General features: G+C 31.5%; 1 protein-coding gene across 1 annotated transcript in view; it reads right to left on the bottom strand.

Moving 5' to 3' along the window:
- Positions 1 to 23579, bottom strand: part of Rfx3 (regulatory factor X3) — a 211380-nt gene that overhangs the window by 83481 nt on the left and 104320 nt on the right. The window contains exon 6 of the mRNA XM_048806776.1: positions 6252 to 6326. Coding sequence (XP_048662733.1) covers positions 6252 to 6326 — 75 coding nt within the window. The remainder of the gene's footprint in view (positions 1 to 6251; positions 6327 to 23579) is intronic.

Raw genomic sequence — 23579 nt, 5'->3', positions numbered from 1 at the left:
TGTATCCATATACTCCATAGAGCAAGGTGACTGCTTTCTGTTAGTACTCTTAACATATTAAAACATGCAAATATTTTTTGAAAAATAGCAATATTTTTTGACTAAACTAACCAAGTTCCCACATCCAAAAGCATGTGATACACAATCTATGTAAGTTAAAAATGTGAAAATACCATTTTATGTAATAATGTTGTCAAAGACACAACAGTATGATTAGGAATGAGTTAAGAAATCAGAATTCTTTTCCTTGCTAATGAACAGATAGAGGACAAATATGTAACCAACCTTAGTTTGAGAGTTTTTTCCAGAAATAGAATAATTAATTTTACAATATGAATATACTTTTTATAACCAAGTTGTAAAATAACTTAGATTTATAAAAATAGATCTAATGCAAATAATTTTAATTTGATATAAAGTAACAAATTATTTTCTTAAATACAAATGAAAATGTTTCAAACTGTCTTAATTGTATACTAGTCTTCTTGTAACATTTAATTACTTAAAAACAAAGACAAATATCTGAATCAGATCTTATTAATTTCTCATAATCATCATCAGAATTATTTTGCAGATAAAAATTTTTATGAAATTGAAAAAACAAAAAGAATAAGTGAATAATAAAATATTTGAAGAGTACTTCCATAAACTGCTTTTTTCCTTTTAGTTGTAGATGGACACAATACCTTTATTTTATTTGTTTTTATTTTTATGTGAATCGAACCCAGTGCCTCACGCATGCTAGGCAAGCTCTCTACTACTGAGCCACAACACCGGCCCCATAAATTGCTTTCTATAAAAGAAGAAACTAGTGCAAACATTAAAGTTCAATATAGAAAATTTTGAGTTCAATGTTTGGTTTCTCTGTGTGTGTGAATATCTGAGTTAATCAGATCAATATTAATCAAATAAAACTTCTCACAGAGATAGTGAGATAATTATAGCAAAAGTTGGCATAAACTACTTAGAAGCCTAAATTATATTACTCATATCTCAAATGAATGACTCAGAGAAAATGAAGCATTCATTGGATTGGCTATGCAGCATTCTGAAATGTTGAAGCAAGTCAAAATATCTGGGGTATTCTGTAAACTGATTATTCTTACATACCTTATATTCTTAAAAGTTCTTTTCCCAAACCAGTTTTTAAAATCTGAGTTTGATTTATCTATGATAATCTAGACTAGCTGTTATGAAAAGTTTCATGTGAATAGGTATTTTGATGACTATAACTCTAATAGTAGCAAAACTACATTTTTTTTCCTAATCCATTTTTTCAAATGGAAGAATTACATTCCTTGCCAGAAACCTAGAGAGCACTTTGAAGAAGCAGAAAGAGGGCAAGTGGAGATAAACACTCTGCAAGGATAGAGGAGGTTCTTCTGCAGCCCTGTGGGTTCCAGCTAGAAATCCTGCCAACCACTCTTCCAGCTGCTGGGAGAGGAGTAATCTCTTAGAAACTCATTGTGTACACAGAAACTGATTTGGAATTTAACAGATAAGACTTTGAGATATAGTTGGGGATTATAATCTCAATTCTATATACCAGTAATTAACTTTCAGGTTTTGAAAGAGTGATGAAATTAAATAACAAACCTTGAGTATAAAATATAGTATTAGAAAGCATCCCAATAATTTTATATATATAATAATTATCCCAATAATTCTTATTATTGGAGAAACTTAGCAGTCAAGTTTTTGTGTAAATTTAAATTTAACCTGAAGGCATGTGCTCCACATGCTACCCATGGGAAGTTAATGCCTTTTATATGATACATTGTTCCTGTAGTTTTCTCTTTAACACAATGCATTTGGACCTTAGAATTCAGTGCTCTTAAACATTTAGTAATTTAGAACTAAATGGTTACCATTTCTTTTACTCTTTTGTAAAATGACTTGCAAATGCTTACATTTATGATGTTAAAAGCCCATAAAATATGGAAACTTTTAAACTTTATCTTTAAAATCTGATTGTTCTACTAATGAACTAAAATATACTTGTTTTAGGGTAGAAACCAAGAAAATGGGATCTTTCAGCCCTTGCATTAATTTATATTGATCAGGGCATCCTAAAGAAGATGAACAGTTCCTATTTATCCTAAAGGGAAATACTGTTTGACAAATAAAAATAAATAAATATTGCATTACCCATTTAACATCTAAATGTAACATTTGGCATTTTATCCCAAATGGATTTTTTATCCCAGATTATCCATTAGGATTTACTTTAAGTTCAATTCAATGATGAAATGCATCAGAAAGGACTTATTTCCATAACAATATATATTTATAATACAGCAAAGTCAAGAGATAATAAGTAAAAAACAATGTTTTGCTTTGAACTGAATGTTTTGTTAGCTAAACTCATCAAACTTATGAAATAATTATTTGATAGAATGTGAAAAATATATAAAATAAATGCAGCTTTTAATATGCTTTAAATGAAATTTTTAAAATATATATCTCAGAACATAATGTGAAAGTTAGAAACAATGAATATTTGTGACTTCAAATTTATAATCTATCCTAAATTGGATGCAATATTTCTATTAAATACTAATTTATATTTATTATAAGTTGGAGTATAAAATAAACTTTAGTCTGCAATTTAAAGAGTTATTCTATTTTTATTTAGTCAAATTATATATCCTTTATCGGTAGCACTTTCACATACAAAAAATTAGAAATTAATTAGAAATAAAAATATTTAAATAGATATTGTACAAAGAGAATTCTATAAAGCCAAATAAAAAGAACCATTCTAAAATATAAGGAGATAAATGATGTCACTATTAACTGCAACATTTTAAAGGTTGGATTATTTAAAGAAAAAAAAAGTTGTCTACATTTAAACTAAAGACTACACATAGAAAAATGATAGAGTGACCACATATTTTTCTTTAGTATATCAGAAGAGGCCACCCTCTATCAACAATGCTCACACATATGCTTACTGAAGAACACTTAGAAAACAATGCATATGAGTCTCCAAATAAACATAGGACTAGCAGTCATTCTAGAACACTACAGGTAAGATAAGGTCTGCTCCCTTTTATTATTTATAGTATTCATTCATTTGGCAAGTATTTAATGAGCATTCATGATGTCTAGTACTGGTCTAGGTGCACAGTCTGTCTTGGTAGACAAAATATACAAAATCCTTAGTCCCTTAGAACTTTCTCTTGCCAACAAACATTTACTGACATTCTATAAAACACCAGTACTGAAATAACTGCCATCATGTTAATATTGTTAGTAGAATAAGGCACTGCACATAGTACAACTGTACTCATCACATTAGTATACAAAATGAATAGGTTATATGTGCGTTTTCATCAATGTGATAATAGTATAATATTAAAAACAGATCAGCAGTATAAACACTCAAGAATATGCTAAAAATGGGATATAAAATTTCATGTCCCACCCATCTCCTAATGTGTGTAAAGAAAGGTGAAAAGCAAAGCAAACTATCAGGATTCACTGAATTTGCTCCTAATAAGAGTCTTCTAATTACTGTGAATAATCAAATGTATAAAGAAAAAAATAGGAAATCCTTTGTACTCCATATCCCAAAATAGAATGAGAAGACTTCTCAGTTCAAGAGTCATGATTCACACTTTTCTTTAGATACTAGTAAATATGGGATACATATTAGTGATAATTTCCTACAAATTTTTTCTTAATAAAATTAATACTTTTTAGAAACTGAGAAATTGAAGACTTCATCATTGTTAAGCTGAACTCTACCTTAAAGAATCACGCAAACCTCAAATAATTCTATATTATATCCTATTAGTGAAGAATAAAGAACATAGTTTGACATTTAACATATTAACAATATTTTAAAATAATTTTCCAATGAAAAAAAATTTTATTTAACAGAAAAATCACCAAAAAGTTCACAGAATCTAAAACATTCTTTCCAAGGTTAACTAGAGGGCATGCAGATTACTCCAGCTGTTTGGATAAATCTAATAAAAATCAGGAGCATGTTAACTTTCCAAGGACAAAAAGACAACAGGATCTTTTTCTATGTTCAGGGAGAAACTAACTGCATTGGTTAACAAAAGCACTGATTCTGTTTCTACTGTTAACAAACCATCTGTAGAAATCATTTGTATCTCTAAAGACCTAATGATAAATGTGGTTTTGAATGAACTTCACTATACTTCAGAGGTGTGATACAAATGAATCAGGCTAGCTAGACAAAGATTATCACTACATTAGTGACACTTGTGCCGGTTCCTTTCTAAATATTGAAATGCCTTGGGCAGTTAAAGTATGGAAGATTTGCCATACTATATAATAAAAAAAATATGATGCCATCGATTAATAAATAGTTGTCTACTGTTTATATGGCTTAATTCACACTTATTAACACAAACTATTAGTTCACAGATTCAACAAGATAAAAATAATTTTTGAAAACTACAATATATTTGAAAAGTCTCAAACAAATTAAAAAATAAACAAAAACATATCTTTATACCTATATTATTGTTCATTAAAATACTAATTGAGTTAGGTAATTAAACTTTAGAGTTAAAATTAAGCACATCATATATTTTAATATACTATGTTTCTAATAAAAGTGAAACATCAATTGAATATTAAATAAGCACAACACAACTAGATGTCTAAAAGTTGAAAAAGGAACAACTGGAAACTTCAGGGTTTTTGTTAATTTTTTCTAATGTTCTTGGAACATTTCTGACTCAAAGAAACAGTTTCATTTCACTTGTCATTTTCTAAAGACAAATACCAGTTGGTTATCACCCCTCCCCTCATATGCACAGCCTAAAAGAATATAGTAAATTAGCCTTTAACACAACTACACACTCATGATATTATAGCAGGGATATATTTATAAAATACATAAAAGAGCACAAATTTAGAGAAAGGGGAAAATAATACTTTTTAAACTATTTCAGAAACACCAAAATATATGCTAGAATTTTAAATTTGTAAGTATAATTTTCATCAATATTACAGGCATCTTCCAAGTTGGCTAACTTGTTTTTGTTTGCCAGGAAACTTTCCCTTGAAGAAGAAACAAGACAAAATACCCCATCTAAAAACAAATGTGTTAGAACATAAGGAGGTAGTGTTATTTTGGGAATTTAAAATTTACATGTTTCAAAGTTCAAATACTTAAAAAGCATAACGAAAATATTTTCTGTGAACTAAAGGTTTTAGGTTTATTGAAAAAATATTACTTCATGTAGGTGATCCAGATTTTAAACTTTTCAATCACAGCAACAGAAGAATTAAGAAATCATAATAATTTCATCCCTAAATTTAAGAACACATCATCAATTAGGAAGACAAACTGTAATTCTTACTAAAATGTCACTAACATTAATTTAACAGGTTTATTGAACATAGATTTAAATCATAGTTCTATTCACTTTTTTGATGTATTCAGAAATCACCTTTAACAAAGTAATTTTTTAATCAGCATTTTCAAATGGTTTCCCAACAACTGATGAAAATATTTATCATTTCACAAAATTCTCATCATTCTTCTTAACACTTACCAGTATCATAATGAGGCTGAATCTGATAATGGTGAAGATTTTTCAAGAATAGTAATGGTAATTCTGTTTCATTATTATTAGCAGTTTATGTTTATTATTGTCTTTATTATTATTAGCAACTTTATGGCTTACCCAAAACCCTACTTTTTCTTTTGGTCCATTTTCACTTTTCTTTAATTTTTAGGACCTGAGTCTATCTATGCAGCTGTATTCTATCCACCATAGTTAGTCTTACTGGTAAATAAATCATTTTCAAATAGATAACCACTGGATTTGTCATTAATAATTTTTTATCCACTGAAGACTTTATTAGTCACACAAGTAGACTTGGCTGTTTCTATATCTCTGACAGAGATCTAGATTGCAAGTATTTGCTTCATACTAAATAAATATCAAACTAGAAAACTTTAAACATTTAAAAATAAGTATTAATTGATTTTCACAAATAAATGACAGCTTGTTGTTAACTTGAAAGTACTGTATCTGCACCCAAACAGTAGAAAAATCTAGTAACGCTGTCCACCATGGTCTCTACTTTTTTTGAGATATTCCACTGTACAAAATAGCCATTTAATAGTTCAAGGATCATAAAGGGCTGAGAAAGGAAGGTTAAGAAGCAAAATAAGTAAATAAACAAAACAAGCATTTAGAAGCAAGCAACACATGCAGAACAAGCAAGAGATTAGTTTACAAGAAGAAGAGGCAACTTACATGGCTGTTGAGAAGAGAGCTTCTGTGAGTGGACAGACCGTCAGACTTTTGCAGCGTCTCAATCGCCATTTCAATCTGATAATAGATGTCATTAAAAAAAGGGCTCAAGACAAGATAGTAATAAAAGGCTGACCAGAGATTTTTGATAGATTCTTTTAAAGTTTAATCCCTTCTTCAATGGTGGCTAATGAATAGCTATCACTAAATGTGTTTTCCCCTTTTCTTCCCCCCACCCCCAGAGAATAAAATAAAAATAGGCACATTAATAATAAGCCCTATCACAAAAGTAAATCTTTTTGAACACTGTGTAATTATAATCAGTATGGAGACCTGAGGAGTAGGAACCCCGGTGGATTTTTCTAGCTATGAGAAAACATTCTTGACTCAAAGTTCAAGATGTGGGATAGTAACCACTCTCTAAATAGTCTCCCGCCCAAAGAGTATTTAATATTTGTTCTATTCTGTCATGAAAGAAAAATCATGCAATAGATTCTGAATTTAATATGCATTAGCATTTTATTGCAAATGTACAAAAAAATCCTTACTTGATGTTTGAAAGCTATGAAATCCATATATCCCTCTTTTAGTCTTGTATTAAAATTTGAAAGTAAAGGGTCATACATATGAATGAATATTCATATGTAACTGTGGCCCCTATGTTATATTTTAGGATGTGGTAGTAAGGCAGAAATATTAGAAATGACAGCAGAAATGGAATGTAGAAGAGAAAATAATTCAGAGCCAACAAAGAAAAGGGGCAACTACAGAAAATTTTATTCCATGTAATCTTAGCATATTATGAACAACAATAAAATCTTACTCAATTCGTAATTTTACTAAGTAGCAGTGCCAATAATAAATGTCCCATACTCATGATAACCTCATATTTAATGGTAGCTTATCTTTCAGCTCCTAGTATTATTATTGCACATTCTGTTAATAAACAGTTTTGAAATGCTCTGTGGTTTTTGGGTTATACTAACAATATTAGCATTGCATTTATGTTTTAAAATTGCATTATGCAATTTAAGAGAAAAATATATATTATTACTTTTGAAAATCGGATCACATCATCAATTTAGTATAAGCAGTTATAAAAATATTTAATGCTTTAATATATAGTTAACTTTCTGACACTTTACTTTGGCTATGGAAATTAATAATGTCTTAAAATTTTAACATACTGCCCCTCCCAAAGAAAAATGATAGAAGATAACTGTTATCTATAAAAGTCTTTTTTTTAAATTTTTTTACCAAGTTTCCATTTTCTTTATCATACAACACATTATAGATAGAACATTCAGTATCAATTATATCAACATGAAATCTAATTTTCTTATAAACAACTTGGGAATTAATAGCTTTAATCTTATTTTATATTACTTTACCAAGTTGCGAGTTCTTCCCTATACTAAAATGTAATATGGAGCAGAATATTATAAGAATTTATAGAAAATATTCTTAAAATGAATATTAAATTAATTCATAAAACTATATAAAACAATTTATTCTATTGTTAACTTTTCTTTTTTAGATCACAAAACTATATAGACTGGTTCTAAAACATTCTCTCTGCCAGATAAGAAAATAATATAGTTTATCATTATACTTGAAAAATAAACAGAAGAAAGTGATATTGCATAAGTGAAAAAAGATGCACTTTAGAGCAATGCAACTGAAATGAGTTAATAAACACTTTGCCAAAATCTTAAACTGTAAAACTAAAGAACTTTGACATGACATCTCTTAGCAGCAATCAATAAGTGCTCTTGCTTTAAAAACATCTGAAAAGATTCATGTGACTAGAAATCACTTCTAAGAAGAACTGAATCAAACTGCAATTTGCTAAAATGCCTACATTTTCTTTAAAGTTTGAGTGTGGAAATTTTGAGATAATATTTCAGTCTAATAAATAAAAATACAATGATCTGTAGCCTGTGACTTATAGGTTTAAACGAAAGGTAAAAATTATCGGAACTATAATAGCTGAACAACACTCAGGAAGATGTACATGCTCTGGGTTTGTAAAGCAGCAAGTTTAAGTTGGATAAACCATGACTTTCTTATCTTAGAAGATCTGAACACATCTTTTTCTTAGAGGTCTGCTTGTATTTTAAAGTTGCTACTGTGATGGTCCCAGATTTCTATTTGATTCCCTGGAAGGTGTGGTTGTTAGGAAATGATCCTCTCATTTCTGGCCAGTTTTCATTTTTGTCTTATATGTATTTACTCATTTATGTACTTGGGATTAAACCCAGGGCCTTCCACTGGACTATATCCTCAGCACTTCTGGACAGTTTTTAAAGAGTTTTGAGGGAGGCTGTTAAGGAGTATAGAGACATGGGTCAAATTGGATTCCCCAGCAGTGGACTGACTTTCTAGAATGCCTTGGACCTTCAGACTTTTGGTTCTTTTTTGTCCCTTTGAACAATCAGAATATTTTTTCACCTCTACCTGGTAAGAATTTCTGAGAAAGGCACACACACACACACACACACACACACCAAAAAAAAAAACCAAAAAACAAAAAACGTATTTATCATATTCATTTTTTTAAAGTTGAAGAGAAATTTAATCTCATGAAAGGATCATATAGCCTTGACTATTTTTTAAAGGACGAGATCTATTTATAAGTGATTATGTACCTAACATATAAAATAGTGTACAGGGGACGAGGATTAAAAAAAAGTCTCATAATGTATAGGATATTATGATGTAGTGAGAGAGATAGGTTAGGTAGTCATATATATGAATAAATGCACAACTATGAAAACAAAGCTATATATAACAAAAATAAAAGTGTAATTTATAAAGGTAAATGAAAATGAAAACAACGTTCTCTAAGTTTTAGTGGGGAAGGGGGCTTTTGGCCTCCTTCTGAGAAAGTGTTAAAAAAATATGTAACTTCTCCTTTAAAAAAATGTATTTAAGAACACCTACAAAATTTACCGTCATTTTCTCAATGATTATAGACTCTACGAAGTCAGTACTCATACATAAAAAGATGGAGGTATTCTAGTTGAAAAGAGTGGGGCAAAGGGTTTTCTAGGGAGAAGAATAGGCTTAGTAAAGTCAAGAGGCAAGAAAGCCCAGGACATGTATTTGAGAAATGACAAGGAACCTAGTTTTTAGGGTATGTCTCCCTCTCACACAGAGTAATGGTGTAAGTGAGACTGAAGAAAGAGTTTGGAATTAGCTACTGAATACATAGCAGTCAGAGAAAAAGCAATGTCATTAAGGCTTTGAGGGAAGTCTGTGAATATTTGAGAAATGTTGGTTTTCAGATGAAGCCATAAAATGGGTTTTGCTAGGTAAAATGGATTGTGCTGCTAGTTAGGGGTGAAATGTGTCCTATTTGTGTTTATGGACTAAAAAGAAGTTTTAAGGGACAAAAGCATGAGAAGAGATTATCCCCCACAGGAATACATTATGACAGTAGAGGGAAAGTAAGGGTGAGAGGTTAGAGAAATAATGTAAAAACAGGGAAGAAAAGTAATGTTGAGGCAACTTTTTTATATTGTTAGCTTATGGGGAATTAAACAGCTCTCTTACCACAAATGGATTATGGATGTTATTCCTACCAATTATCCCATTTTTTTTTTTTTGTCATAGATTCATTGGGTAAGATCTATTTATGGGTAGGAGTTAGAGGAAAAGAGGGATGGAGTACAAATTAACTAAACAAGCTATGTTAGTGGATTAGAATAAATGTCCACAAGACTCATTAAGGATAAAGTTAATTCATTTATATTTCATTATTGTGGATTAGATATTTGAGCAAATATTTATTCAACTCTTAGGAGTTGACCAATATAAAAAAATATAGCACACTTCAGTATCTGACACTTAAAATACTGAGTTCAAAGCAAACTGGTGAAGATTATGTACTTTCAATTCTCACTATTCTCATATATTATCTGAGAAAATGTTTCTAATCTTAATGAAAATACTGTATAACTGCTGCTTCATGAAATGAAAATTATTAAATAGCTAGATTACCAGGTGGCTAGAATTTAAAAGTGTTTCAAGTTCAAGGAATTTGTAGGGTTTTTTTAAGTAAAAGAATAAAATTAAATACCAATCCCTCCAGTATAAAACAACTACAGTCCTTGCTACTCATGGTGGGAACTTCATTAAATTATTAAGGTGTCAGGTGATTTCATTTCAAGAATCATAAAACCTCACTGCACACAAGGAGCAATGCTAGTATGGTAGCTCTGTGTATGAGTGGTTGTATATATGGAGGAAGAGAAGAGTGGGAAGAAAGGGGAGAGAGAGGGAGAGATGGATTGAAAGATGCAGATGAGGAGGAAAAGGGCAGGAGATGTGTGTGTGTGTGTGTGTGTGTGTAAGGATGGAGTAAAAGACATAGTAGCAAAAATTTTCAAAAAATGCCCTGTTAACTGGAAGCTCAAAATACATCATGGCTTGAGTAAAAACTGATAAAAGTAACACAATGTGTCAATCAATATACAAGGGACTACTAATATGTATATACAATAAGCAATCAAAAGCAATCAAAATGAATTAAATAATTATTACTAGAATAAAGAGGAAGACAGGGAAGGAAGGAAGGAAGAACCACATCTTGTTGGTATAGTTAGTTATACAGAGAAGGCATAAAGTGGTGGTTGAGTAGAAAGTTGACAAATAATGCCTGACATTCTGATAGGGGCAGGTTAGTGAAAATTTTAGGTATAGAAAACAAGATAAGATGATACAATGTATGCTTGAGGAAGAGTAAGACTGACTGGAAGATAACTTCCCATTAGGGATGGATATATTAGGTTAGAGAGACTGCACTATTTTGACTGGGATCTTGGGTTAAAAAGGATGTGGGCCATGGTTGAAAAGTATTGAGAAAGGGAAGTAATCTGATAAAGAGAGTACTTCACATCATTAATCTAGTATAGGATACGAGAGAATCAGGACAGGAAAACCAATTTGGAAGTTATGATAATGCACCAGGAATGATGTGAGAGTGAAGAGGATGAATATAAATATACATTAGAATTAGAGATCTAAAGCTGCACAGTCTGAGGCAAAAAGGATGGTAGTGTCTTATTATTACTTGAAATGAACACAATGGTGTTTATTTCATCAGTGTGTGATTAGAATATTTTAAATACACATATCAAATCCATTGACATGAACAGATTCTAAAATGTTTTCCAGTTAATTTCTCTACAGGATGATCTTTATTCTAAAAATACTGATCATTTGGTTATTGAAATTTCAACTCTAGTACATACAGATTAACAAATATCTTTATGACAATCTGAAAGTCAAGAATAACTCTAGGCCTCAGTGATCTCTCTTCTTGGGCATTACTCTTTTTATCTCTCTGTCTTTTCCTTTCTCTTGGATTCTCTTTCAATATTTAAAAAAAAAATCTTTGCTTTTTTCAACTTAATGGTACAGAGCCAAATAATATTTTTATGACTAAAGAATTCCCCCTACTCTCCTTTTTTCAACTAAAAAAACAGACATGGTAAACACTGTTCAATTTTGCCTTAAACTTTAGATTATGAGGATATTTTTGCTTTTTTGAAAAAAAAAATTAATTCTCTGAGCTAAGTTAACAGGGTCCAGTTGCAATGTAATTTACATAATCATCTGGGACTGAGTCACCATTACATTCTTCCTATGATTGTCTTAGAATACATGGTGTTTAGGAGTCAGGACCCAATTCATGGTGGTGCTGGATTTTGTCTCATAATCAGGTAAATACCTATGGCAATTCCTCCGAGAGCAAATGGTAGATCACTCAATTTGGGATGAGACACTCAATCTGGAAAGATAGGCTTACAGAGCATTAAGATGAGATGAGGGTGAGACTTCGAAACTCCTCTGTAGACCAGCAGCTAAGAAACTGATATTCACTTCAGCCTTATGGACACATAATTATTGGGGGTAATTTAAATTCTTTTCTAGAAAATAAAGAAAGACCTTTGGCAATATACTTGGAGTGATTAAAATCCCTTCAGTTTCACCATTTAAAACAGGATTTGTAAGAGAACAGAAATCTAATGCTGGTTATTAGCCTAGTCTGGGACCCCTTCAGCCAGTGCTGCTGGAAGCCATAAAACTTCTCAGTAAATGGAGAGGAGGTGTTATGGTTTAGATGTGAGGTGTTCACCAAAAGCTCCTGTGTGAAATAATGCAAGAGGGTTTCCAGGTGAAATGATTAAGAATAAAATCAGTGCATTAATCTGCAAATAGGGATTAACTGGGTGGTAAACTAGGCAAGTAGGGTGTGGCTGGAGAAGATGGGTCACTGTGGGCATGTCTTTGGGATTTATATTGTCTTTGTTGAGCAGAGTTCTCTCTCTCTCTCTCTTTCTCTCTCTCTCTCCTCACCACCACCACTTTCTCTTCCTCTTTCTCCTCTCCTCTCCTGTCTTCTCCTCTCTCTTTCCCTCCATCCCCTTCCTAGTGTCATGTCCTGAGGTGCTTTTCCCACCTCACTCTTCTACTATAATGTACTGCCTCTCCTCATGCCCTAAGGAATGGAGTCATCCATATATAGACTTGAGATCTCTGAAATTATGAGCCCCCAAGGAAACTTTTCCTCCCCTAATTGCTCTTATCAGGTCTTTTGGTCAAAGTGGCAAAAAAAAAAAAAAAAAAAAAAAAAGCAGACTGAAATATGAGGATTTGTGGTGTGTTTTGATAGAACATGGAAATGTTAGAGGGTAGGCCCCTGAGGCAGATAAATGATCAAGATTGATGAAAGATTTCCTGGCCTTAGGAATGGTATGCCATCTCAAAGTCTCAAATGCTGCCCTGAAAGAATGCCTGGCAAAGTATGAAAAGCTAAAGCTCAGGTACAACTACCTACATTCATAGGCCAGATTTCTGACCACACATTAGCAGGAAACCAAAGACTTCATGACATCATGTCACAAAACAATATGCTACAAAGCATAATTAGAAAAATCAAAACTGGTTAGATCAACTAGCTATGAGTGCAATTTACAATGAAGATAATCCAGAAAAACTAAGACTTCTTTAGGGAGTAGAAGAACTTCCCTGTGCTCCGTCCGATGGGCTTTGCTGTAACTTAATTTGGTTGAAAAGAGAGGAAAGTAACACCAAGGATATAAGAAAATAATTTTAGAACTGAGGCACCAGGTAGGAATGGAAGAATTAAAATAAATACAGATGTGATTCCGCTGTTTCAACTGAACACTGGATTCTCAAAAGACATGATCCCAGGGAATGGTATAACTGGTTTAACCTCAATGGGGCAAAAGGGTCTCCATACCAATTAATTTGCTTCTGTTATAGAAAGTGGCATGGTTACAAATGTGGTAAAACATGAACACACAAATAGACTTTAGTATTTTAGGGGCAGATTCAAGAAAAAAAAATACTTTGTAAGGCAAAGTATACAATTTGATTACACCAAATATACATATTTTGTGGCAAAGGAAGAGCAAAGGGAGTCTTCCATGATTTCTCAGAAATTAAGGTGACATATTCAGAAGAGGCAAGAGAGATGTAATATTTCACATTCAGAAGAAAAAATAATTAGAGTATTGCCTTTACAAAGATAAAGCAACTCCTTTTAGGAAGTTGAACAAGACAGTATACTATTACTTAATGAAAGATACTAAGTGTGATAAACATGACTCAAACCATAGGCTGAAAACCCTTTGTGTCATGAAAATACTAATGCTGCCTTGTTAGAATCAAGGGTAGGTAGAAGCTTTCAAATATCCAAGGCCACACTGAGGTCTATGCTATATCCAACCCTGAATTAGTATAGCAAGAGGAACCTTAGAGGGCTAGGGTTGTGGCTCAGCGGTAGAGCACTTGTCTTCGCAAGTGCAGGACCCGGGGTTCGATCCTCAGCACTACATAAAAATAAATAAGTGAAATAAAGGTATCGTGTCCAACTACAACTAAAAACTAAATATTTTTTTTTAAAAAAAGAACCTTAGAAAAATCCCACCTAAACCCTAAAGAAAAGAGGTAGAGAGTACAGAGAAAAAGGGTCAAATGAGGTCTGAAGACTCATTAATATTGTGTTTGTATTCTCTTTTCCCAATCTCAAAGAAGAGATGAATAATATTGTCTTATTCCTATAACCATGCATATTTTTAAAGAGAAAAACTGTAAAAGAAAGTTTCCTTGTTGTCATTACCCAGTGCTACTTATACTTGCCCACTGCCTTCTATCAAAAGAGAATCTTTCTAATATGGATGGGCTCATGATTTTCGGAGTTGCTTCTGAATGGTGCGAGATGTACAGGAGACTAAACTGATCTTAGATCTTAGCTTTGAGAAGACTGATGGTGAATGCTCATTGGACAGACTGGAGAGGAGAATGTGAAGTAGTTTTGTGTGACTAAGCTTTGGACAATATGGTGCTAAGTCTTCAGTTCTTTGTCTTAACAAAATTTTCAGTAAAATCTATGCTATTCCCAGGTACTTCTGATATAAGTAAGATAGGTTGGAGTACAGAGCTCATTTAGGAATGGTTGATAATGACAAAAAGCTAAATTTCAGTTTGAAATACAAGAAAATGTGAAGAGCTGGTGTTTTGTATGACTTACATGGGATTAAAAAAAAAAGGCCTCCCTGCACGTGTGGTTTATATAGACATGTATGTACATCAATGCAAATAAAATACTATATACACAATTAGGACTCTTAAGGTAAATATTAACATGTTATTCAACAACATTACTAATAAGACAGAAGGAAAATTGTATCATTTTACTTGTAGTTTTTATAGGTCAAGGCATATTCTCTTGACTTTTAAATGTCTTTTTAAAGTTTTTTAAAGGCCAAAGGTCAAGATTTGTATATCCAACTATAATTATATATAAATTAAAATGAAAATATAATTAAAATTGGTGTCACACTATATATTTTTTTTCCATTTTACAACTATTAAAGTGATTTAAAATAGAATACTAGAATATTTTATGATTTGTAAACCTTTTTACATTAAATCTCATTTGATTTTCAAAACAACCTATAAAAAGTATGGGGAAGGAACATTATCGTCACTTCCAAGATTAAAAAATTGAGGCTCTCTGGAATTGAAGGATTTTCATAAGATTACAAAGATATTAACTATGAGATCAGAATCTAAGATTTATCACTCTAAATTCAATATCATTTTCATTTTATAAAAAAAATAACATGAATCTAAATTGAGTGAAAATATCTCATATTATTTTAATGAAAATATCCTATGAGGAGTGGATTATAATATCCTATGAAGAGCAATTATAACTTACTAAGTAATTTATTATTAATAAGATTTACTTTCCAATAGGAAAGGGTTTAAATGTGATTGCTAACTATTATGAAAATGATTTAAATGTGTTCAACTTCCAAATCAACAAAAAGTTTTGACTGCATAGTTAATATTAATATTAAAAACAATTATCCTAATATATAATACGTATATTTTCTTATTAATACAACTTACTCTGTTAACCACCCAGTGAGCACTTTCTCAGAGAAATAACATTTCTGTTTCCCTGTGAAGGAATAGTAAATTCTTTAGAGAAATTCAGTCATGAGAATACACTTAAGACCAGAAACTTTTTTCTAGGTAATTTATCTTCTGAACTTTAGGGTTTTAAATTTTGTTTGCATCTCAGATAAGGGAAAACCTAAATATTTCTACTTGATGACTTTTGTTTGGAAAATTATCTGTGATAGCTGGCAGGGACATGTAGCCACCACAGTTAACATGAGTTTGAAAAGACAATCTCAAATTGAATATGTGTGTGTGTGTGTGTGTGTGTGTGTGTAGGCTCTAAAAGGAGACTTCAATAAAAAAAAAAATTGAACTTTATGTCTAGTCTACGAATCACTAAAAACAGAAGTTTTTCAAAATGTGGTATTGAGCTAGTAGTATCAGAATCAACTGGGCACTTGTTAAAGATGCCAGGTAAAAAATATATAAATAAACAAACAACAACAATAAAATTCAATAACAAAAACACCCAAGGTGGGTTCAGTAGTGCAATCTTGTAATATCAGCAACTATGGAGGCTAAGGCAGGAAGATGGCAAGTTTAAGGTCATCCTTGGCAATTTAGCAACACCTTGTCTTAAAAATAAAAAGGATTTGAAGTGTAGTTCAGTGGTAGACAGTCCTTGGGTTCAATTTCCAGTATTAAAAAAACTCCACAGCCAATGGAGAGTTTACAATCAGGTCTTACACAGGTACTGATAATGCTTTAACATTCTCCTCAATTTGCCCAAATCAGAGTTGCAATGTTTTTTGTTGTTGTTTTCTTTGTTTGTTTGGTTTGGGTACTGGGAATTGAATCCAGGTTTGTTTAACCTCTGAGCACATCCTCAGACCATTTTTATTTTTTTACTTTTTATTTTGTGACAGGGCCTAGCTAAGTTGCTTAAGCTGGCCTCAAAATTGCCATCCTCTTGCCTCAGCCTCCTGAGCCACTGGGATTACAGACATGCACCACAGCACCTGGCAAAAGCAATGTTTTCTAGAATGTAAAATGCAAATCATCAGTGGGTTATAAAATCAATTATATCATGACGATTCTTAAAAAAAAAATAAGGAAATTAAATAAAGTAGAAAATAAACAGAGCCATTGTATACCATATGGATGTTTCATTTCATGGAACTTTGATTTTAGTCATATGTACATGTATACATATATATAAAGCAGACATGTGTATAGAAATGTGCTTTCATGAACATAGATATGAGTCTGTGAGTATGAGGATACAGTGTGTAAAGGTATTTCTCATACCATAAAACTTTGAATGCCTTGCACTAGCAGTTAAATCATTATAAACTCCCTTTTAATCAAGGGACATCCTCTAAGGATCTACAGGGTATGTTTGGGGCCCTGGTGGCCTGGCAAATGCACAGAGAAACACACCTAATCAAGCTAAGGCTCTGGCTATGATACTGCTCTTTAAATTTTAAGTTCAAGTGAACTATTAAGTCATTATGTAAATACATTAACTCCACAGTGCTGTTCAAAAAAATTTAACTGAGAGAGATTCAGGACATGCTATTCTTTTTAAAAAATTTCAGAATGCCCCCCAAAACACATCTAGCCAGCTTTGCTTTTCATGTCTTCTTGAATTAGAAAGTAGCAAAGGATGAAATCTTGGTCTTAACACACTAAACATTTACAACAGACAAGTTTGAGATCTTAGTAATGTTCAACTATGTAAAAATCTTCTCCTTTCTGTTCACTGATAATTTTATGATATCTAGAGAAAAATTCTAAAATATTACACTTTCAATCTGAAATTTTGGTAATTTTCTAATGCCTTAATCTATTCTGAAATTTCTTAAGGCAAAAAAAAACCAACTTAGCTAAACATGTATAAACTAAATGTGTTCTGAAAACCTTTGGGATGGTAGGTTGAAACCAAGATTGTTTGTTGTTTGGGATGTTCTCTAATTACTTTGTCCAGCCCACATTCCTCCACCTCACAGGAACCTCATAAGGCTGCTATTATCAGTTTGTGATGATAAAACTAGTTTCTGAAACAGCAACTACAGAAGCACCTGGAGGTTAGAATAACCTTTAGGAATCTGCTGCATTAGCATTAAGTTATAGGATTTCAGATCAAAGTTAAATTTTCAAATGATCCTTGCCTTTTGCAATTTAATCTAAGTACTAAGAACATTTTCACTTTGTGTATGGTCTATATGATCACTAAAACTGAGATTTTTATTGAAGTGTGGTCCTCCACCTACTAGAATCATCTGGGCACTTGTTAGAAATGCAAATTAATTCTGGGGCCCTTGCTCACAATGACTGGATCAAAAGCCCTGGGAGTGAGACACAGTTATATATTTTAACCAAAGCTCCAAATACACATTCAAATTAAAGGACTACTGCACTAAAACATAATCAAATTTTTTTCTTTTCTAGACAATAACTACTTAGGTAGGTAGTATAATAAGCAGTCAGACAATTTAATTAAAGGGTGATTTTTGCAGTCAGAGGATTTAGTTTTGTACTTCTCTTTTAACTTTCTTGCTACCCAAACCTATAGAAACTTAGGGAATGCTTGAACTAATATCTGTAAAATTATCAGACGAAAGGGACAATATAGCTTATTAACATTTATACCTTTAAAAATAATATGGTGAGAAACGTCAAAATTAATCACTTAACAAAAGTTTGAGGACTATTTGTGGATTTCCATTTTTGCCTTGGAGACGATTAGGTGGCTTTCAGTGCCATGACTAGCTCCATTAGTCCGTTGGGTGAACCCTCCCTTTTGTGGAAGTGCTTAGTGAACAGTGATTACTCATAAATGTTTGAGAGAATGAGTAACTAAAGAAAGTAATCCAAGGGTTTGGGGTATAGCACAATGGTACAACACCTGCTTAGCATGTGTGAGGCCCTAGGCTCAATTCCCAGCACTGGGGGGGGTGGGGGTGGAGGGGAGTGGTTAGGTTTAAGTGTTATGAAATGTAAGCACTATGAAATAAGAAAATAATTTGGTCTAAATACATAAATACAAATACACAAATACAAAACATTCACTTTCATTCCAAAATAATGAATAAGAATGGCTGTAAAAAAAAAAAAAAACAACTAAATTTAGTGCAAGTTTCATTGTCTAAACTTTCAACAGTGTAAAAAAGGACTATATATAATGCATTAATTAAAGTAGAAATAAACAGAAGGAAGACTGATAGAGTAGAGAAAGGGAATCAGGGAGGGAGGAGGAGAAGAGAGGGGTAGTACTGGGGACTGAAATGGAGAAAACAATGTTACACATATTTTTTTAATATGTCAAAATAAACACCACTATCATGTATAACTATAATGAAATAAAATTAACATTTAAGAAGGAGGACTTTGGATCAAGGTTTAATTTCAATTGTGACACCTTATAGACAAAGCTTAATACTGGCACCTGAAGAAAAGGTATTTCAACTACATGCATTTGGAGAATAAGATCAATTAGATAAACTTTACAATCATTTCTACATTGCTTGAGATTTTAAAAAATAACAAATTACTTCTTAAGATATTATATTCATACACCTCCCACTTCTTTTTAGTTACATGTATCTATTATATGTCTAAAGATGTCTTTGTGCCTATATAAGCATGTACAAATACATGGTTTTATTTACACACACTCATACATTACTCCTTGATTTTTTAATTGCTTTTGGCTTTTTGTTTTGGATATCTTTTCACATTAAAGTATATATGCAATGTTTCACTCTGTTTAAAACTACACTAAGGAATTGTAATTCAATGATAAACCACTTTTCTAGCATGCAAAAGGCCCTAGGTTCCATCCCCAGTAACACATGCGCGCACGCGCGCGCACATACACACACACACACACACACACAATATATATATATATATTTTGAAAAATCCACAGAAAGGATAAATATTAGGATTTTCCACTATTTTAATTTAACAAGTAACTACAAGAAATATAGTTGTTTATGCAGTATTTGTGTGTGTATGTGTGTGTGAGTGTGTGTGTATATCTGTAGGATAAATTCTAAGGGTACACTCACTGGTTCAAAGGATATGTGTATTTTCAACTTAATAAACATTTCCACATTGCTTTCCAATCTTGTACCAGTTTAGACTCCCATCAACAGTGATTGAGAATGCCTAATTTCTTATACACTTGTCAAGGCTTACTTCTTCAGCTTTGCTCACGTACAAGAAGAAAAATGGTATCTAATCATACTATATTTTTCATTTCCTTTTCAGTTGACGAACTATTCATATACTATCTCCATTTTTAATTTTTTTCTATGGATTTGTAAAAGTAGTCTACATGTTAAAAGAAATTCCTCCTTTGACTATAATGTTTCAACATGTTAAGCCATTTTATTGTTTCTACACTGCCTTTGTTTATTGGGCTTTTTGTTATACAGAATGTTTTCATTTTTATGTAATTGAGCTTATGAATACATTCTTTATAGCATCTGGATTTTACATCATGCTTTCTACTTGAAGAGAATAATAAACACATTTTCCATCCAAGTGAAATTTAATTTTGGTATAAGGAATAATGTATGGAACTAATTTAATTTTCTTTTCTAAACTGTTTATCCTACTATTCAAAACATCATTTATTTAATGATAATTTATTACTTCTCCACTGATAGGCAATGTCACCTTTATTCTCTACTATATTCCTATATGCATTTGTCCTATTTCAGTTTTCTAGTCTATTTGTTGGTCTATTACTGTGCCTAGACAATTCTGCTTTAATTATAATTTTATACCTGTTTTCATAAGCAGTTGTCTGTTTCCTCCCTGCTTGTTCCCTATTCTTTTTCTTTTTACAAAAGTTTCTCTATTATTCTTATATATTTATTTATACAAAGAAAAAAATATATTGGTATTTTGATTGAGGTTATGTTAAAATATCTTCTTATGTAAATTTAGGGAGAGTCAACATTTGATACTGATATTTCTTATCTAAGAATATGGTATGTATTCTAATTACTCAAGTTTCCTTTTGTGTCCCTCAGGAATTTCAAAAAATTTTATTTAGCAGTTAGATTTATACACACATTAATAGTTTATTATCATATACTTTTGTTTTTTATTGTAAATAAGACCTCTGCTTCTATCAAATTTTCTAAAATTACTGTTTTTTGCATCTTGAATAGCTGTTGATTTTATCATATACTAATTTTTAACTCAGTCACCTCTCACATTACAGTTTCATCTGATTCTCTATGATTTTTAGTAGGTACACAATTATATCATCTATAAACTGTAACCTCTTTATTTCCTATTTTTATATTTAATTTCCTTCTCTTGCCTTACTGCATCTGTTCTGTACTTTGGAAAGCACAATTAAATATCACACCGTCCATTCTTATGAGACAGATGAGAAAGTCACTAAAACTTACACCAAGCAAATTTAAAATAAATGTTTAAAATTATTTCTAACAGTCTGTAGTTACATTATAAAACTCTTAACCCATGAAATTTACTGCCATTCACAGTTTAAATTAAACACTGTAGCTAGATTTTAAGACGAACCAGATAATTTCTGTAGCCAATAAACAGAACTGGAATTATACATACTGAAAGAGTGGTAATCAAATCATACAGTTTGCAGGATGAACAAATAATGGGTCATGAAGAAATTCCCTATTAGAAAAGTGATAACTAGTCATAGGCCTTGTGTTGTATTGTACCCCATTAAATTAGAAGAAACAGTACTGAAACTTTCTGGGTCTAACTTAGAAGCTATTCACAGGCAACAGTCTATTTCATTTTGCCACTAATACATTTCATGTTTTATCTGATTTACCTGATTTTTTTCCTAGCTATTTCTGGCAATGTTATAATACACCTCTGTTCTGAAATGCCATGTAAGTTTAAAATAGCTGAAAAATAAAATTACTTATTACTACATTTGCATTAAAATTTCAGGGGAATTCATTGGTTGTACTCAAGAGAGACTGAAGGCCATGTCATTCTGTTTGTCTTACTCTTCTAGTTTATCAAGATTTCTAGGAGAAAAATGTTTTACAGCCTTAACTGTAAAATTACTGTCTCTAGGTCTCATCAGCTTCAAGGCTGGAGCAGTGTGGAACTGACTGACAGCTGAATGGAATATAGATGAAATGATGGAGCCTACAAGTCACTCAAAGTCCCATTTTATTAAGTGCTTTGAAAAATCATGTCCTAGAACCTTCAGTCAATTTATGATTTAGTACAAGAAGCAGAAGATTTGTACTGTGTCTAAGGAGTTTCATTTGATGGCTCAGATTGCCCTAGAGGAAAAGGGACATAGGAAAAAGGAAATGCTAAGATCATAAGAGAGATACATGCTTCTGCTTGAATAAGTGAAGAAGTGTTTTATTCCCTTAATCATTGAGATTGACTAGAATATAAAATTGTTTTTTAAAATAAAAACTATGAATTATGCATAATTTGCATACTACTAACTTAAAAATTATTTTCTTTCAGTAATGCCTATATACATGATAATGAAACAGACACTTTTCATCTCATGTAATTACATTATTTTTTAATCTCAATATAGCCCAAACCAATAATCCATCATTATTTTAACACAGTGTTTCTTTTAGTAAGATAGATGAACAACTCAGCTACTTTTCTTTTGGCGAAGGGTGGTATTGGGGATTGAATTCAGTGGCACAGTACCACTGATTTACATCCCTAGTCCTTGTACTTTTTATTTTGAGACAGGGTCTGTCTAAAGTTGTAAATGCCGGCCTCAAACCTGCCATCCTCCTGCCTCAATCTCTGAAGTTGCTAGGATTACAGTTAATTACAGTCGTGCACCACTGCACCCAGCTCAGCTACTTTTAATATAATCACTTTTTATAAATATAAGGAGTCTTCAATGTACTGATATGAAAAAACAAACTCCAAATCATGCTGTAAGGTAGGGGGAAAGCAAAATTAAGTATTTTTGCTATAATATATCTGAAAAAAATTAAAGGAATTCTGCTTGTATATTCAAAGAATGTTTCTCGAATGATGCTTAAAGAACATGATAACATTGGTTGGTTCTAAGAAATGAAATTAACAAAAAATTTCAAACAAAGCAAATGGCCATTGGCACCATATCAGCAAAAAAAATAAGAAGGTAAAATGATTTTTCAGGGAACTAAAAACATTCATCCTAGAAAAAGCATTTCCCCATTCCAAATTCATAAGCATATAAACCCAAGGAAAAAAAATAAAAGTACCTAAAAGTCTGATACAAATTCTTAGCTTTCTATAAATAAGTTAAGCTAAAATTTACAGCAGATAGACATTCATATTTTCTTCCAAAAACTAAAGTAAATTATAATATTTTATATTAATGAAAGAAATATGAATAACAATTTATAAACATTTTCCTTATGCTTCTTATTGAAATCTAATCTTAGCAAAAGCCATTTAACATACATAATTACTAAAAGTAAATAAATAAAGGCGTTAAGATTAGCTTTCATAGCCCAGTCTGAAATGCATAAAGTAATCTTATTTTATTATTAAAACCCCAAAAACTCAACAAATCAAATTCCATTTGATTATAGGAATAGAAACACTAAAAGGAGGTGCAAATAAAGCTTTTTAAAGCATATTAATAATTATTGTATAGTTTAAGATAAACTATGCTATGATGAGCATAAAACAACCAGCTTTCTTCATCCGTATACCTTGAGAAACTGTTTATACATTAAGGTAAACTTTTCTTTGTGGCAGGATATCATTCCTAATAATTCTAAATGAATGTATGTCTGTATAGAAATAGTCTGAATGTAAAAGGGAGTCAACACAATTTTTCTGAGAACTATTGCAAGAAAATTTGTTAGCCAGGAATTGAATAAGAGTGGGCAG

This window comes from Marmota marmota, unplaced genomic scaffold (assembly GCF_001458135.2).
Source record: "Marmota marmota marmota unplaced genomic scaffold, marMar, whole genome shotgun sequence".
Classification (NCBI taxonomy): Eukaryota; Metazoa; Chordata; class Mammalia; order Rodentia; family Sciuridae; genus Marmota; species Marmota marmota.
The sequence above is the reverse complement of the archived record's forward strand: the minus strand, read 5'-3'. Positions and strand labels throughout refer to the sequence as shown.